Source organism: Capricornis sumatraensis, chromosome 6, assembly GCF_032405125.1.
Source record: "Capricornis sumatraensis isolate serow.1 chromosome 6, serow.2, whole genome shotgun sequence".
In the NCBI taxonomy this organism is placed as follows: domain Eukaryota; kingdom Metazoa; phylum Chordata; class Mammalia; order Artiodactyla; family Bovidae; genus Capricornis; species Capricornis sumatraensis.
In genome coordinates this window covers 25,330,114-25,347,933 of record NC_091074.1, presented here as the reverse complement: position 1 = coordinate 25,347,933, position 17,820 = coordinate 25,330,114, and the positions used below count along the sequence as shown (strand labels likewise).

Below are 17,820 nucleotides of genomic sequence, written 5' to 3'. Positions count from 1 at the left end.
TTTTGATATTTTTAACAGTTTATTTGTGGCTGCACTGGGTCTTCATTACTGTATATGGACTTTCTCTATTGAGTGTAGGATATTGTCTAGTTGTGTGCAGGCTTCTCATTGCGGTGGTGTCTCTTGTTGCAGAGCATGGGCTGTAGAGTGCAGGCTCAGTAGTTGTGGTACACAGTTGTTTCGCAGAATGTGGAATCTTCCCAGACCAAAGATCGAACCCATGTCCCCTGCATTGGCATGCAGTTTCTTAACCACTAGACCACCAAGGAAGCCTCAGATTTTTATTATTATCAACAATACTTCAGACATAAATGTTGGGGCACAAATTTGCTTTGGGCTTGCATTATATTGTAAAAGTGGACCTTTTGGGCCAGAGAATATGCATCTAAGACTTTCGCTACATATTTGTGATAGTGGCCTCTAGACATGCAGTACTAACACAGTAGGAACATTGTGTAAGTTATTTCCCATACCTCATCACATTTTTAATTTATCCATTGCTACTTTTGTTAATCCATCTCAAAGACTTTTACTGTTTTCTGTAGATGTTTTTTCACATATTAAGTACAAAAAGGAGAGATGAAAAAATGAAACATCAGCTAAATGCCTCATTTCTTTGCTTATTTTGCTTGCTTGTGTATTGGTTTGGTTTTCTCTCTTGTTCTGCTATGATGGCGTCTGGAAAACTCACACATAGCCAGCTTGACTAGTGAGGAAGGCCCTTTCGCTTCCCTAGAGCATGGCAGTGGGGTGCCCACAGGTTCTGATATTACTTCCCGCTATTTTGGAAGCACAGTGATAAATGTCCACACTTGGGATTCCCTGGTGGCTCAGTGGCAAAGAATCTGCCTGCCAATGCAGGAGACATTGGCTTGATCCCTGATCTGGGAAGATCGCACGTGCTGTGGAGCAACTAAGCCCACGCACCACAACTACTGACCCTGTGTTCTAGAGTGCAGGAGCCGCAACTGCTGAAGCCCGGCTTCCCTAGAGCCTGCGCTCTGCAATAAGAAAAGCCACCCCAATGAGGAGGCTGCTGCTGCTGGTAAGTCGCTTCAGTCGTGTCCGACTCTGTGCAACCCCACAGACGGCAGCCCACCAGGCTCCCCCGTCCCTGGGATTCTCCAGGCAAGAACACTGGAGTGGGTTGCCATTTCCTTCTCCAGTGCATGAAAGTGAAAAGTGAAAGTGAAGTCGCTCAGTCGTGTCTGACTCTTAGCGACTCCATGGACTGCAGCCCACCAGGCTCCTCCGTCTATGGGATTTTCCAGGCAAGAGTACTGGAGTGGGGTGCCATTGCCTTCTCCGAATGAAGAGGCAGGGCACCGCAACTAGAAAGGAGCCATTGCTCTCCACAACTAGAGAAAAGCCCGCATGACAAGGAAGACCCACAACAGCCAAAAATAAATAAATAAAAATTTTAAATGTCTGCATTTATCAGTGTCATCAAACTTTTCCATTACCTGTCAAGTTTCAAATTCTTTCCTAAGGCCTGATTTCTTTCCTAAATACCTGGGTTGGTGTTTGTGATGTTGGCTACATTTCTCTTTATCTACTTTTTTGCACATTGTGGTCTACAGATGAACTGTGAAAAAGAGAGCCATATATGAAACTTTGAGAAAAATTGGAAACCAAGAGACCAGGATTCTAATACTCCCTTTGCAAGTACTTCTAACACGCCCTCTGCTACCCACAGGTGCGCAGGTTACTTAGCCTTTGTTGGATCTTGCTTCCTCATTGCCAGTAACTCTATATTGCAGTCCAGGGGTGGTGTGGTGGTTGTGGATGGAGAAGAAACCTATAGAAAGCCCTTATTAAATATGTACTTGTGCCAGATACTATGTTATCTCATGAATTAGACATTATTTACTTCCATTTTAAAGATGAGGAATCTGAGGTTCAGAGATATGAGTTAAATTTGCGATCTAGGTTTGCCTGACTCCAAAGACTTTTCAAGGTATGAGTATATAAACAATGATGGGAGTCTTTTGATTCATGTTAGTTCATTAAGTATTTATTCAAGACCTACTATGACTTACCAGGCACTGTGCTCAGATCTAGGAATTCAGTGGTGAATCAATTAGATATGTTTCCTGCCTCATGAAGGTATCTGTCAGCTGAGGGGAAAAGAGACATTAAAAAAAAAGAAGACACAAGTATATGATTACCAGTGGTGATTAGTACTGTGAAAAAAAAGGAGAGGATGGTGGGAAGGAATAACAGGGGAGACCTGATTCAGATTGAACAGGTCAGGGAAGACCTTTCTGAAACTGAGACCCAGAAGATAACTAGGTATTAATTAGGCCAGAATGGGAAGAGCATTTCAATGTTTCTGGGTGGGTGGAACTGCTGAAGGATAGAAAGCTGACCCAGCTGGTCCCCAGCAAGGCTCCTCAGGGTATGGAGATACCCTGATGATGGCCGCAGCCAGCTTTCAAGAGAAGGGTTGTGGCCATGTCCAAGTATGTGGTATTTCCTTAATACGTTATGTATTGGGGAAAGTCCTGTCCAGACATGGAAATGGCCTCTCCCTTCCCTTGGAAATTCTGGCATGCCATCCAGTTTTGCAACTTCCCAACCTGTTGCCAATCAGCTTTGCTGACCTATTGGCCCCACACTTGGTGGTGAAGCTCATACTGTTGTTCCTCAATTGGTTCACCGTGTTCTAATACCTGTAAGGCAGAAAACTGGGTCACAGCATGTCTGTGAACTTTGGTTCACAAGTTATCTTCACTTTACACCTGGAATTTACACACCAAAGGTTCAGACATCCCAGAGAAAAGTTGCTTCACATTTTAACTAGCTGTATAATCATAGACTCAAGAAACCCAGCTTGCTTATTATATGGAATCAATATTCTGGACAACAGGGAAAATGATTACATGCAATAATATTTCTGGATCCTGGAAGATGAAATTAAACTGCATAGTTCTTTTGGATAATGAAAAAATAAACTGAGCAACATTTCCGGATTACAGAGAGAAGAGTGAAAATGAGTCACCCATTCTAGATAATGGAGGAAAGAACATGACTGACAGCCCTAGGTAAGAGGAGATCATTCTAGATGATGGGGATGGATGAAGCTGATCAGAGACAGGCAACCCAGGTAAAGACACAAGGTAGCAACACCTTCAGCCCTCAAGAACCAGCAAACAGGAAGGAGCGAGAGCGATGACAGCTTCCTTGTGTGCCCATCAAGCACAAACAGGGGAAGCTGTGCCTGGGAGGAAGGTGCGCTGGGATTTGTTTGTTTCCAAGGCCTTCCTTCCACTGTTGCTCCATATGGCTTGGGGCCAGGGGGCCTCACAAAGTCTCAGATACCATGTGCTTAAATCACTTTTGTGACCCTCCCACCCCTTAGGTTTTCACAGTGACAAAGATACACAGTTAGCATCTTCTTTGAACTGCCCAGATGAAAGGCCCTAGGAATCAGCATGGAGATGCTGAGAGGGATAATTTAGTCACTGAGACAATGAGATGTTACCATCAGAAGGGGAATTAGTCATATCCAGTCTCAATGCTTCACTTGTATAGTTGAGGAAACCAAGGCCTAGAGATGGGGAGGTGAATGGTCCAAGGCCTCACAGGCAGATCGTGGCAGACCTGGGACTAGTACCCAGAATCCCTGACTCCTAGAATGCTTCGTTAGGATGCCAGACTTGAAGCCATCTCAGAGAAGTAGAGACTAGACTTCTGGAGGAAGCTTTTAGAGATGGAATGGAAAGACGAAAGGAAATGAAATATGTTAACACAATTAACAAAAGTCTCCTATGAATTAGACACAGTGCTGGATGTTTCTATGTATTTTCAAACCTCATTTAATCCTCTCAAAAATTCCCCTTGATGGAGATATTATTGCTATTTTACAGCTACTGAAGCTGAGACTCAAAGTTTCAGTAACTTGTCTCAAGTTACACGTGGCTAAGCCAGTGTTTGAACCCAGGTCTGTTGAAAACACAGCCTGAGCTTCTCTACCTTAGCTGCCTGGAAACATCAATCGATTCTCAAGATCATCACTGAGGTGATAAAACCCAAGACAGAAATCGGGCAAGACTAGCAGCATCTGCCGTTTCCTGTGGTGAGTAGGAAAAAGAGCAGAGACCTCTTTCCTAGGGCATAAAGGCAAGGTGATGACTAAGGTATGGGCTCTCCGTGCTAAATTCAGAATTCGTATTTTTGTGATATTGTCATCTGCATAAATTTAGGGTCTCTGATCTTGTTGTAGATATGGTTACCCCAGTGGTTATTTTCTTTTTGGTTTGTGTACTCTCTCTGCTCTTATAAATAATATTTTTATCCCCACCTAAAACTTACACTATTTGGTTTTTACATGGGCTATTTTAAAAATCTTGAATATAATTTGCTTCTGAAAGTAAGTTGGCCAGTAACCATGAAATCGCTCCTAGTTATTACTGAAATCCTTCTTTGCCAGTTCTTTTAAGAAATTAGATCATCTCTAGATGAGTTGTTAATTAAAAAATAAATGCCAGTAGCATAGATATCTTTGGGCTCTTGGCCAAAAAAGAAGCCATCTGTGTAAAAGAAAACAGGCTAACAATTTTGGACTCTGGTCTCTGTGGCCACATTGAGCATTGACCTCACTGTTAATTAACACACATTAATTGTTTTGGGCGGGGGATTGTGTTCTCTCATCACGAAAACGTCTTTTCCCCATTCAAACCACGTGGGGTTAAAACAAGAAAACAAGAGCCAAAACTGCTCCCCACACCCAAAAGCCCCTTCTATCAGGGCTCCCAAGTAGACCCGTGAGAGCTGTTAGAGGGCTGAGAAGGGCCAGTCATCAGCACATACCATACATAGGTGGAGGGCTTGTTATTCTCAGTTTCCCGCCTCAGAGAGGATACCCCTATTGTTTTTGAAAGTGCTGACCAGGACCCACACTTCCAACTAAAATTCCTCTACCCCTGCAGCAGCAGCAGCAGCAGCAGCCATAGATAAGTGTTTTGATGAATTGCAAGATGGACAGGGCTTACCATGCCCCCAGCCCTGCTGATACCAAATGCCTTTAAGATACAGCCTTTCCCATCCTAATCTACAAAGGAAACAGGAAAAAGGAACTTAAAACTCCCTGTGCTCAGACAGAAATGAGACTGTGACTGCCCGCTTCTGTGCTGTTCCTTCTTGCCTCTGACTTGTAAACAAGACCTAGTAGGACAGGCGAATGGAAAGTCACAAACCTCTGGGTGTTTGAAAGGATCCTTGGGACCTCATGCATGTCCGCGGAAACTGGATGGAGAGATTTGGGGAAGCATGGATTCTTTAGCCGGCTTAGTTCTCTGCGGAGTCAGCTTGCTCCTTTCTGGTAAGGTTTGGCTTTATTGTTTTTTTTAAAAAGTTTTTTTTTTTAACAGTTAGTGACTCTGGGCTCTCTCACCAACGCCTATTGCTGGTTAACAAGGGGCAGCTGTGACACGGACTGTTTCTCTGTGAGTCTCCATTCAATATATGGAAGGTTTCACCTAGAAAGTCCTTGTGGTGTGAACTGATTTTTCTAGTTTCTCTTCTGGATTATTGCCCCCTGTGTCACCACAGATGCTGTGGGGACTGACCAGGTCACTATTTGAAGAGACATGTTTACTGTGGGACATTATATTACTGCTCCTCATTCTAGCTTGTTTCCTTATTCTATACAAAAAAAAAAAGAAGAAACTTGGCTTTACCTGCTTCAGAGAAAATCTTCAGTCACTGAAAAAAAGTCAAATTTATGCTGAGAATGATGGGGGCCCACTTAAGGCACTATAGAGTGTCATTTTAAAAATGAGAACAAAATTGCTTTTCTATAAAGTTTTTGTATTTGCATCCTATTTTATTCAAAGTGGTCAAATGCTAGGCTTTTGGGGTTTTTTTTTGCTATAGTTGGGGTCAGGGAGATAAGGGTTATATAATTTGTGTTTTATTTCAAAAACTATTTGGCATATAGTGATTTGTAAAGTCTTCACTGGCCCAGTGAAATGAAAGTTTAGGCAATTACCCAGATCACTGGCCTCAGGAGTGTATTGAAACCTATTGTGGGTTTAAGGAATGGTTGGCCTGAGTATAGATTTAAGGTGTTTGTTGCTCAAATTCTCTAGATGGCGGCGTGGCTCGTACTTGACTTACCCTGTGGGACACCTATGAAAGTGGTATCAAGTCATGAGATAAAGATCACAATGTAATGGCCATCAATCTCTCCCCTTCAGTTTGAAAGCATTAGAATTATTATAATGAAAATAGAATTGATATAGTAAATGAATTTGGGAAAATTTACTGAACTTAATGATCTGGACTGTTACATTAGGTATACTTGGATCAAATTTTACTAAGTATCTGCTGTACTATTTTATATTTTTCATATGTTTCCAATATTATTAAATATTCAGAAATTAATCCAATAATATAACAGAATTGCATGGAAAGTAGTTTGTTTATAGCTCTTGAGTTTGTTGTCAGTAATCAATATATTGAGGATATAGTAATATTTTAAGACTGAGTAACACAAACAGCTGGGAAATGAAAGATTTTCTGAGATAGTTTCAGTATTTATGTAGAAATTGTTTATATTCATGTGGAAATAATGTTGATTTCTCCAACAATATGCGTGTTTAAGCCAAATAATTGTCATAATTTCATTCTCGATTTGCTTTTTCTTCTGTGTGACATCTATCAGTGACCTTGAAATCTGGAATTGCTTCTTTATCAGGGATTATAGTAGTGCAAAGACCAGGGGTATATAGTGGCTCTGAAATACTTCTTTAGGTTAACTACTATACACACACACACACACACACACAAAGACACACACACTCTCTGTTTTAATTCTTTTCCCCCCATAGTGACTATGTTATGGCACTTTGCAATATAGGCTTAGAAAAGCTGTCATAAAATCAAACAAAGCAGAAACTAACACAACATTGTAAAGCAACTATACCCCAGTTTTGTTTTAAAGTACTTTTAAACAAACACACACATGCAAAAAAGTTATGTGGCAAAACAGTTACTCTGTGTCTAAACCTTAGTTTTCTTGAAAGTACAGTGCTAACTTCAGCAGGCTGAGACTCAAGGAGAGGGGTTTCATGCTCTTGTTGAAAATGAAGGTTAACACCAGTAATGTGGGTTTCTGGAGTAGATCTGCTGTGCTAAATCCTAACTTACATTTTCCATCTAAGCCTCCATGAATATGAACACTGAAGGCTTGAGAGTTGCAACAGCAAGAATCCAGTATAATTAGGTCTACAGGCATGAGATCCCATTCTTCAAACCAAACTCCACTGGTGGACTACAGTAATGGAGTGAGAGGCTCATGACTTACAGACTTATCTCTCTAGTTCAGTGAGTTGTTCCTCATTCCCTACTTCTGAACAGATAGAACTAAATGTCACATTTGCCTCAATGAAGGTGACTCTGGGTGGTAGATGCTAATGCATAAGAGGATGTATGTAACTTTTAGAAGACTTCTATCAAATCCACCTAGATTCTGGTAGATTTCCCTCCCAATGGAGGATCATGGCCAGTACCAGCTTACAAACAAGTTCTCAGAAATATACTAGATTTCCCCTTCTCTCCCATTCTCACCAAACCAGGCTGCTCTCTGTAAAGCATTGTATAGAAAGAAAACCAATAAAACAAATCACTCTCTGTGCTTTATCATAATATGTCCTCTGTGATCAACATGATCCAAAGGAAAGTCTCTATAGCATGTCTTCTTGCCTCTTTCCTGTCTCATTTGACATTTTGAGTAACAAACTGGGTTCAGAGATAGTGAGTATCTTGTCTGGAGTGGCAGAGGAGATTCAGTTCTAAGGTCAGGCAGGTGGTCACAGATGGAACCTCTTGATTAGGGTTGGTCTTAGAAGGCTAGTAGCAAGCCTGAGTAATCAAGGGTAGAGGTGTGGAAGCTAGGATCAGAGGCACACCTGGGAATTATTCTCAGAGGGAGGCTCTTTGCCCTCTCCCCAGATTCTCTCCTAAACACTGTCTTTGGGAGGTTTCAGCCTCTCCCTTTCAGTCCTACCCTGGGAGAACTTCCTTTGAGAGTTTGGTTCTTTTAAAACATCTCTCCTGGAGAGAAGGACTTGTCCAGTTCATCTCAGAAGATTATGCTATATATCCTCCAGGGATTCAGATGGGTGAGCTCCAGGTTTTTCTGACATTATTAATTCATCTCCTGGAAGTTTATTCCTAAAAAAATGTGTGTGATTGTGTCACCAGTTTATTCCCTATAGATGGTTTGTTGGTTAGAGCACAGAATCAGGATTCAAATAGATTTGTCTATGCTGAAACAAAGCCAGAAGATACCACTTCAAAATAGATAAACGTCAAGTTATGCATTGGGGTTCAATAAATAGATTATGTTCAGTGTCAGATCTGGTGTGTTGAGAGTTCTATGGGTGACATCTAAGTTTTGGTGATACACAAAATTTACAGGAGCCAATGCATGCTTTACTTGCTAAAATGGTAATACATAGCTGTAACTATTTGCTTAGTAAAAATATAAGGTCTGACTTAGATATGGCAATTGCTTCAATATACTGCTCAAAGCAGACCCAGTAAACACTGGTGACATTAAGAAATTTGACAGCAAACAGTAATCAAGCAGAAGGATAAGTGCTTTAAACACTTGGTCCTATGAGCACATTTAGTCAGGAGAGAAGAGATGAAGGAGCAGTATTTTTATGGGTTTCCATTTAGATGACACCATAGATCAATGCTGTATTTCTCCAGGTCTGGGATGCAGGGATTGAGGGAGCTGCAAAAAAGATAGAGTTTGACTTTATTGACAGAAACTTTCGAAAAGCCGGATCACCGTCCCCCTGAGGAGTGAGTTCCCACTCTGAGGAGGGATCAGGTTGGGTGATGGATAGATTTTAGGAATGTGAGAAGAGGATCCTTTTCGTTTCACTATCTGTGGCTTCTGATTGATGACTTAGGAGGTAGATAAAGGTTCTGAAGAGCCACCAAGATCTTTGCTCACTGAAATCAAACTGGGTGTGTTTTCTGAATGTGGGCCCAGCTACTCTCACTTTACACTGAATTGTAACTCAATCAACTTGGCTTAGGAGAAAAAAAGCACATGCCCTTGGGCTGTGATGACTTCTTGAAGCCACTGCTCTGAGACTGAGGTGGAGCTCATCAAGAAGGCAGGAGAAGGAATCTGGAGTATGGATTGTGAGGTTACACACTTGGTGGTTGTTGTTTAGTCACTAAGTCATGTCCAACTCTTTTGTGACCCCATGGACTGTAGCCCACCAGGCTCCTCTGTCCATGAGATTTCCCAGGCAAGAACACTGTGGTGAGTTGCCGTTTCCTTCTCCAGGGGATCTTCCCAACCCAGAGATGGAGCCCAGGTCTCCTGAATTAGCAGGCAGTTTATTTACTACTGAGCCAACAGGGATTCTCTTACACACCTGGAGTTAAGCTCAAATTGGGTGACCATGGACCAGTTATTTGACTGCTCTAATACACAGTTTTCTCATCTTTTACAGCTGAGAATACTTTTGACCCCTAGAGTCATTATAAACATCAAGTGTGATAATGCATATGCATTAGTCGGCCAGTAAGAACTCTCTTAGCAAGTGAAGCTAGTATAATTGAAAGAGAACTGTTGCTCTGAGGACCACTGTGCTTGTTTAAGACCACTCTAATCTTTTCCAGGTGGAGGGGGGTCACTTACTACTCATAGAAGCAGTCTCCTTCTAAAAGCCTTCAATATTAGCTGGTTCCTCAAATTTCATACTGGTCTCTCCCAGTACTAAGCCAGAACACTGGGCCTACTTTCCAGTGCTTTCTCTCACCTATCCATGGTTGTTCCACTTCAGCCACGTCCTTCTCCACGATTGATGTATATTTTCCTCTTGGCTCTTGTTCATGCTGTTCTATCCATTTGGAAAAGACATCCTCCATGCTTGCTCTGCAAACAAAATTCAACTCAATTTGCCTAGGCCAATTCTTCATGATGATGTTCTCCTAATTCTGAGTTCCCTTACCACACAGGCTGTGTCTTTGAACTCTGGGCACATGGATTTAGCCCAGTTAACCTTTAACATCTTGAAAAAGGGTATTATTTCTTTACTATTCTCCGTAGTGCTTGGAGTTTAATATGCCACAGTAAGAAACTTTTGGTATGCCACAGCAGACCTGAAAAAAAGAGAGAAAGCGTTTGTTGTTATATGAAGGGTTTTTAAACATTGAAATAATAATAACAGTAATAATCAATTTCATATATGTATTGAAAGTAGTAACCACTCATATCTTGAAACGTTGGCTTATGTTAAATATTTCATGTAAATAAGCCCAAAAGAAAATCCCTTTCTTCTCTCAGGTGTGAAACATGAAAGGTATACTCATGAAAGTGGGTTTAGCAAGAGCTTTACCTAATACTATGTATTGTATGATTGCTGAATATTACTTAAAAGATATGCATAGTTTTTATTTAATAGATATTTATTGGGTTATTGCCTGCCCATATTCATTCATTCACTCAACTATCACTTCAGTCAGTGAAGACACACTGAGGACTTACTTTGTACCAAGTATTGTATTGGATACCAGGAATGCAAAAAAAGGATGAATCATTTTTTTCCCCTTGCTAAACTCACTTTTTGGTAGGAAAGATAAATAAAGGAGAATAAATTATAAGATGCTATGATAAATAATATAATTATTGTTGTTGTTCAGTTGTTAAGTCATATCTGACTCTTTGCAACCACATGAACTGCAGCATGCCAGGCTTCCCTGTCCTTCACTATCTCCTGAAGTTTGCCCATACTCATGTCCATTGAGTCGGTGATGCCATCCAACCATCTCATCCACTGTCACTCCCTTCTCCTCTTGCCCTCAATCTTCCCCAGCATCAGGGGTATATAAAAATCTAGCTTTTCAAGAGCTGTAAAAATACTTATTGGATTCAGTAATTTAAAAATCCAATTCTAAAATCCAAATTAAACATAAGTGACTAAAAACATATAATGCTAACTTCATTAATTGCTAAACTTATATGAATATAATTTAATATTGAAAATAATCTGTAGGTTAGATTTTCCTCACTTTCCCAGAACTCCTAAATAGTAATGAATATTGCCCAAAATTATGGCTGATGTAGTTATGAGTTATTCGTGGTCAAATGATTTTAAAACAAAGTAGATAAAAAGGAAAAGGGAAGAAAGAATTTCCCATCGGAAGGAGCACAGTGTGTGAAACAGCAGGGCAAGCTCAGGGAAGTTGAGTAAGGCTAGAATGTAGGAGGAGGTGGTGAATTAAGGTTGAGTTCAGATCAGGAAGGGCCTCATTGGCCATATTAAGTCATCTGTACCTCTTTTCTGTATGTGTGGAAATTTAGTATGGTGTTTGCTCTATTGTATCTGATTTATGTCTTGGAAAATTCACGCTGGTAAGAGTGTGGAGCGTGTATTGACATGGCAGAGACTTAGACCTGGACCAGTTTGGCTTTCCAGTTCTCCAGGCAGGAAGGCCTGGATGAAGAGGGGAATTGAAAGTGTCTAGGCGGTGAAACTGTAGGGACCGGTGATTGGTTATTTATTGGAGGTTGTGGGAAGAGCAGGTGGTGAATAAACATTGCTCCAGGCTTCTGGTTTGGGTGATGGTGCTGCCATTCACTGTGTTGGGAAACATGACAGAAGGAACCTGGTTGATGACAAGCTGACAAGAAACAAACAATTACTTTGCATGTGTTGATTTTGAGTTTCCATGTTAATGGTGGATATTTAGCAAAACTGGGCTCTCTGGGTCTGAAACTCAGAAGAGAACTGGGCAAGGGACTGAGACATAGGAATCTTTGTGTATAGTAAGTAAGGTCCTGGACATGGACACATACTGAGATTTAAGTGAAGAGAAGAGGAGGAGGAGATAGCCTAGGGTTCCATGAAGAAGCAGTCAAGGAGCTGGCAGGAGAGGCAAACCCAGACAGATTCCTTTCCTGGAATTTCAAAGAATTTGGCGTTGCTGTGGCTAAGAAGGAGAGAGTTTAAAGAAGGGAATGATAAGATGGGGGCAGCAGGGTGACAGCATCTAGGCTTGGCCTGGGGGCACCAGACTGCAGGTGTGTTGTTTCACAGAGAGCCAGCTGCACTGACAGCACAGCTGAGCCCGAGCTGGAAGGGATGTCGGAGGATCAGCTGGCATCACTCCCAGCCTTCAGGAAGGGGAACGTCTAAAGTTGCCTCCCTCAGTTCTGGAATTTTAAACTGATAACCCAATTCCCACCAGTCTAGTCAGACTGTTCCTTAATTCTCATCACATGCGCAGAATGCTTCTTTAGATCAAGACTTGCCTGCTTTCCTCCACATCCCTCTCCCGTTGCCACCTTTTGTCACTCCAGGACTCTGATCACCCTTCTCCCTTGTTCCTTCCCAAAGGCCACAGGGACAGGTGTGGTGACATGAACCTGCCAGATGGGCAGAGTCCTGACCCTTTTTAACACAGCTGTTGATTAGAGGGGGTGCGTTCCCATTGCCTCGAGGTGCCATGTCTAACATGGTAGGCACACACTTAACAGACAGAGGGAGAAAAAACCTAAAGATGAGCCATGGGAGCCCATCGGGCAGCCAGCAGAGGGGCACGTGGGCGGCTGCTGTTTGTTCCCTGCTGGTCACAGCCCCCTGCCCAGGGCTTGACCAGTGAGGTGTGTGCAGCGGGCACACCCATCTCAGCAGATCTGTCAGCTTTCCCGCTTTTGTTAGAGGGTGATATCATGCTTCCTGGGGGGAGCACTAGAAGACAATGCCCAGCCACTTTCCTCCAGATACAATAGGCGGAGTCAGGAAGGCAGTATTGACATTGCTGGGGCCGGGGAGGCACTCGCTGCTCCGCGGCCGTCAGATGGTGAACCAGCTTAACCTTGGCACATGGAGCCTGGGTTGTGCAAGGCGTCTGGCTCCAGAGCCAAAGGGGACTCCACCCCAGGGACAGAAGTCCTTTAGACATCTGGGAATCTGAGATGGGCCTCGAATTCCCATCCCCTTGTCAAAAAACATCAGTAAAACAACAACAGTCCCAGGAATAACAAAAATGACAACCATAGGCTGAATGTCATCATGTGCCAAGTGTTTAATATGACTTTTACTATCTTACAAGAATCTCATACAATTGGCATTATTATTTGTTTGTTTAATATAGATGGTGAAACTGAGGCTCACAAAATGTTAGTGACTTCACTAAGGTTAAAATATTGTGGACATTCATTATCTGGGACTGCCCAACATTCCTGTTTTTCAAAAGCCACCAAGCGTTCCCTCCAGTGATGGGACTGCCAATCACTGATCCATGTACTATCTGATCAGTGGTTGGTTCAGATGGAGGATGTATGACCCAATAGGGTCACATGGACTGTCCTCTGGGAATTTTTGAGCAAGATGTTCTCTTTCTTCAGTGAGGACACTGTTCACTTGGAGCCATCAGCTTCCGTGGGTGCTTCAAGGAAACTAGTCTTTGGTAGAACAGAATGAGGGCAGTAACAGAACACAGCCCAGACAGGCACTCTGGAACGATCTGAGCTCTAGATCAGAGGCCTATCCCAGCCCCTCCCAGTTATGTGAGCCAGCCGCCTTTCTTTTCTTGTGCTATTTTGAGTTGTTCTCTGTCTCTTGAAAATGAGTAGTCCTGAGTGACCACGTGATCTCAGTAGGATTGATGGAGGCAAGAGTTAAACTCAGAATGACCTGAACCCAAATTCTGGGCTTTTTAAAACACTTCACTGTGCTGTCTTCCAACTAGTGTTTCATGGTCACCTCAAGCTGGTTCACAGAAAATGAGACTCGTAACAGTACTGATAACAGTACTTATTCACGTGCTATGTGGTCAGTCATGTCCAACTCTTTGTGACCCCATGGACTGTAGTCTACCAGGCTCCTCTGTCCACGGGGCTTTCTAGGCAAGAATACTGGAGTGAGTTGCCATTTCCTCCTCCAGGGGATCTTCCCGACCCATGGATCAAACCCATGTCTCTTGCGTCTCCTGCTTTGATGGGTGGGTTCTTTACCCCTAGCGCCACTTATTCAGTATCAGTATCAGTTCAGTCGCTCAGTCATGTCTGACTCTTTGTGACCCCATGGACTGCAGCACACCAGGCCTACCTATCTATCACCAACTCCTGGAGTTTACCCAAACTCATGTACTTTGAGTTGGTGATACCATCCAATCATCTCATCCTCTGTCATCCCCTTCTCCTCCCACCTTCAATCTTTCTCTGCATCAGGGTCTTTTCAAATGAGTCAGCTCTTCACATCAGGTGGCCAAAGTTTTGGAGTTTCGGCTTTAGTATCAGTCCTTCCAATGAATATTCAGGACTGATTCCCTTTAGGATGAACTGGTTGGATCTCCTTGCAGTCCAGGGGACTCTCAAGAGTCTTCTCTAACCACCAAAAAGCATCAATTCAAAAGCATCAATTCTTTGGCGCTCAGCTTTCTTCACAGTCCAACTCTCACATCCATATGTGACTATTGGAAAAACCATAGCCTTAACTAGATGGACCTTTGTTGGCAAAGTAATGTCTCTGCTTTTTAATATGCTGTCTAGGTTGGTCATAACTTTTCTTCCAAGGAGTAAGCGTCTTTTAATTTCTGCAGTCACCATCTGCAGTGATTTTGGAACCCAGAAGAATAAAGTCAGCCACTGTTTCTCCTTCTATTTGCCATGAAGTGATGGGACTGGATGCCGTGATCTTAGTTTTCTGAATGTTGAGCTTTAAGCCAACTTTTTCACTCTCTTCTTTCCCTTTCATCAAGAGGCTCTTTAGTTCTTCTTCACTTTCTGCCATGAGGGTGGTGTCATCTGCATATCTGAGGTTATTGATATCTCTCCCTGCAATCTGCAATCTTGATTCCAGCTCGTGCTTCATCCAATCCAGTGTTTCTCATGATGTTCTCTGCATGTAAGTTAAATAATCAGGGTGACAATATACAGCCTTGACGTACTCCTTTAGGTTCCTATTTGGAACCAGTCTGTTGTACCATGTCCAGTTCTAGCTGTTGCTTCCTGACCTGCAAACAGATTTCTCAAGAGGCAGGTCAAGTGGTCTGGTATTCCCATCTCTTTCAGAATTTTCCAGAGTTTATTGTGATAACTTCACATAGTTCAGGGGGAAGATTTTAAAATATACTACTTTAAGTGGACACTGTATGGTGTGGGTATATAACGAGCACTCAGTAAAAATCTGATGTTATTTTTCACTTATAAACAAAGCTAGAGGTGCTTATGTCACTTAATGTCCATCTTTTCAAAGCACATCTCTATCCAAGAGGGTAGGTAATTCATTCTATGCCAGATGGAGCTCCCCACCTTTCCTTGAGGTAGCCTCCTTTTGTCCTAAGCCTGGCCTTATCTCAGAACAAGGGGAGAAATCCTTAGAGCTGTGTGTTCTTGGGCTCTGGCTAAAAATCTGGAGTGTCAGGTGGGGACTTCCTTCCCATGGCCCTACTAGCTGGCAAGATGGTGCTCCCCATTTTTTCTCCTGCCAGCCCCCAGTTTCCTCTTTTCTCAGGTCCTAACTGAAAAGTGGCTCTAGGATGCTTTGCTCTAAATTGTTCCCACGTCATTTATCCCAAATCTATGAATTCCTAGTTCTTGAAAATCTTACGTGGCATTGTCAGTTCCCAGTGCAGTGTGCCTCACTTCAGACTAGGCTCATTACTGGTAAATTATTTGGGAAGTGATCCTAGGGAGCAAGAATGAGGGGCTACGGGAATGGAAGTGTACAGGCATGTACTATCATGTTGGCCACTGCTTCAAAAGCCTGGTGAAGTGAAACGTTAGTTGCTCAGTCAAGTCTGACACTTTGCAACCCTGTGGGCTGTGTGTAGTCCACCAGGCTTCTCTGTCCATGGAATTCTTCAGGCAAGAATACTGGAGTGGGTAGCCATGCCCTCCTCCAGGGCATCTTCCTGACCACGGGATTGAACCTGGGTCTCCTGCATTGCAGGTGGATTCTTTACCGTCTGAACCCCCAGAGAAGCCCCAAATGCCTGGTGCTCCACAACTTCTAAGGAGCCTCATGAAATGTAGCTCTGGGCCTTCATACTTTGCTTTCCTTCCCTTTGTCTAAGGCTCATGTAGATACATGAAGCTGATAAGTTACTGGGGTCCTGCACTGTTGTGCCATAGAAAGTCCCAGGGGAGGAAGTGCGATATCCTCCCACAGGCTCTGAGTGAGCTACTTTGAGGTTCTGTCTGCTCAAAGCTGATGGAGGCCTGCTCAGAAGTGATTGCAGAAGCATTTGGATCTAAAGTGGGAATGGGGAAGATTTGCATTGGTGTCCAAGAGGTGTTGGATACAGGCACCCTTACATTTGTCCCTGACATAGAACTTAGAATATTAAATCACAATTTACAGTTTACTTGATGGTTTTCCCACTAGGTTATGGGCTGAATGACACATTAACATTCTCAGCACCAAATATAGTATCCTGGGTGGAAGAGAAATGCTTTAATAATTGTTTTGCATTGGATTCAGTATTCTGACTTAGTGCTTCCCCAAGTGTCCTATATACACTATTGCTGCCCTGAAAGATGATTTTATGTGATGCAATTTAAAAAAGGGCATTTTTAATTATGAAATTAATATGTGTATATAGACATATGTATGTATAGTTGTGTAGTTGCTAAGTTGTGTGTGATGCTTTGCGACTCTATGGACTGTAGCTTCTTCTGTCCATGGAATTTCTTAGGCAAGAATACTGGAGTTGGTTGCCATTTCCTTCTCCAGATCTTCCTGACCCAGGTTGAACCCAAGTCTCCTGCTTGGCAGGTAGATTCTTTACCACTGAGCCACCTGGGAAGTCCATATGTGTGTATATATCATAACAATCATGTAATTTCATGAGTATTTTGGCATTATATGAGGCTAAGAAAAAAAGATGAGTTAACTTAAAAAGAATGGTTAATAGAATAATTATCATACAAGTCTCATGTAGACTCAGCAAAAATCATGAAAATACTGTCTAAATTAATGCAGTTTGAGAGACACTGCTCTAAAAGAATGAGGGAACCAATACTTTTTTAGATCTCTATGTATGTGTTCAAATTAAAAGTGGAAAAGTAATTTAGGCACATAAATAATACTAATGGATTAAGCAGAAGGGAGTCTCTTGGTGATCAACCTGTCTCAGAGGACTGACTTGGACTGTAATCTTGCTCCTCTCAGGAAACCTGGAAAGGGGACATTTATTAATAAATTACAGTTAAGACCTAGTTTACCCCTTGGGTACCCTGAGCATTCCTCAAAAAAGGCCCAACAGTCAGCATGCAAAGTAGTGGGCAGTGGCCAAAGTGGAGGAACAAGGAGGTCAGTTATATGCGTTCATTCAAGCTAACATTTAGTGAACCCTTTCTGTGTGGGGGGAATCTGCTGGGCATTCAAGTTACCAACATGGTTAAGATAGGGATCTGACCTCAGGTGGCTTTTAGTCTGGCAGGTGAGAAGCTCTGCTCTGTTAGAGGCAGACAGTGCACGTTGGGAGTATCGAGGCTGGAGGGAGTCATTCTGGAAGAAAACATGGGTCTCACCAAGAGGGTGATGTTTGAGAAGAATGAGCAGGATTGTGCCTTGTGGAAAATCAGGAATGGAAGTGAGGAAGTGTTCTAGGCCAAGGAAGAAGTGTGAAAAATGAGGGATAAAAAGTTTAACAAATGTTTGTGCCGTGGTTCTATGTGGCTACCCTGTAGGGTACAAAGACCAAAGCTGGGGAGGTGGACTGGGGAGAAGGTAACTTGGCTTGAGGTTCGCTGAGTGGGCAGGGTCAGAGTCAGTTATGGGAGTTGTCAGGATATGGGATGAAGCCCTGTGAGGGGATGACATTGCCAAAAAGAGA

At 42.6% G+C, this 17,820-nt stretch overlaps 1 protein-coding gene across 1 annotated transcript in view; it reads left to right on the top strand.

The window, feature by feature from the left end:
• Positions 1 to 5,155: 5,155 nt before the first annotated feature.
• Positions 5,156 to 17,820, top strand: part of TEK (TEK receptor tyrosine kinase) — a 101,146-nt gene continuing 88,481 nt past the window's right edge. Inside the window, exon 1 of the mRNA XM_068973560.1 lies at positions 5,156 to 5,323. Coding sequence (XP_068829661.1) covers positions 5,272 to 5,323 — 52 coding nt within the window. The 5' untranslated portion in view covers positions 5,156 to 5,271. The remainder of the gene's footprint in view (positions 5,324 to 17,820) is intronic.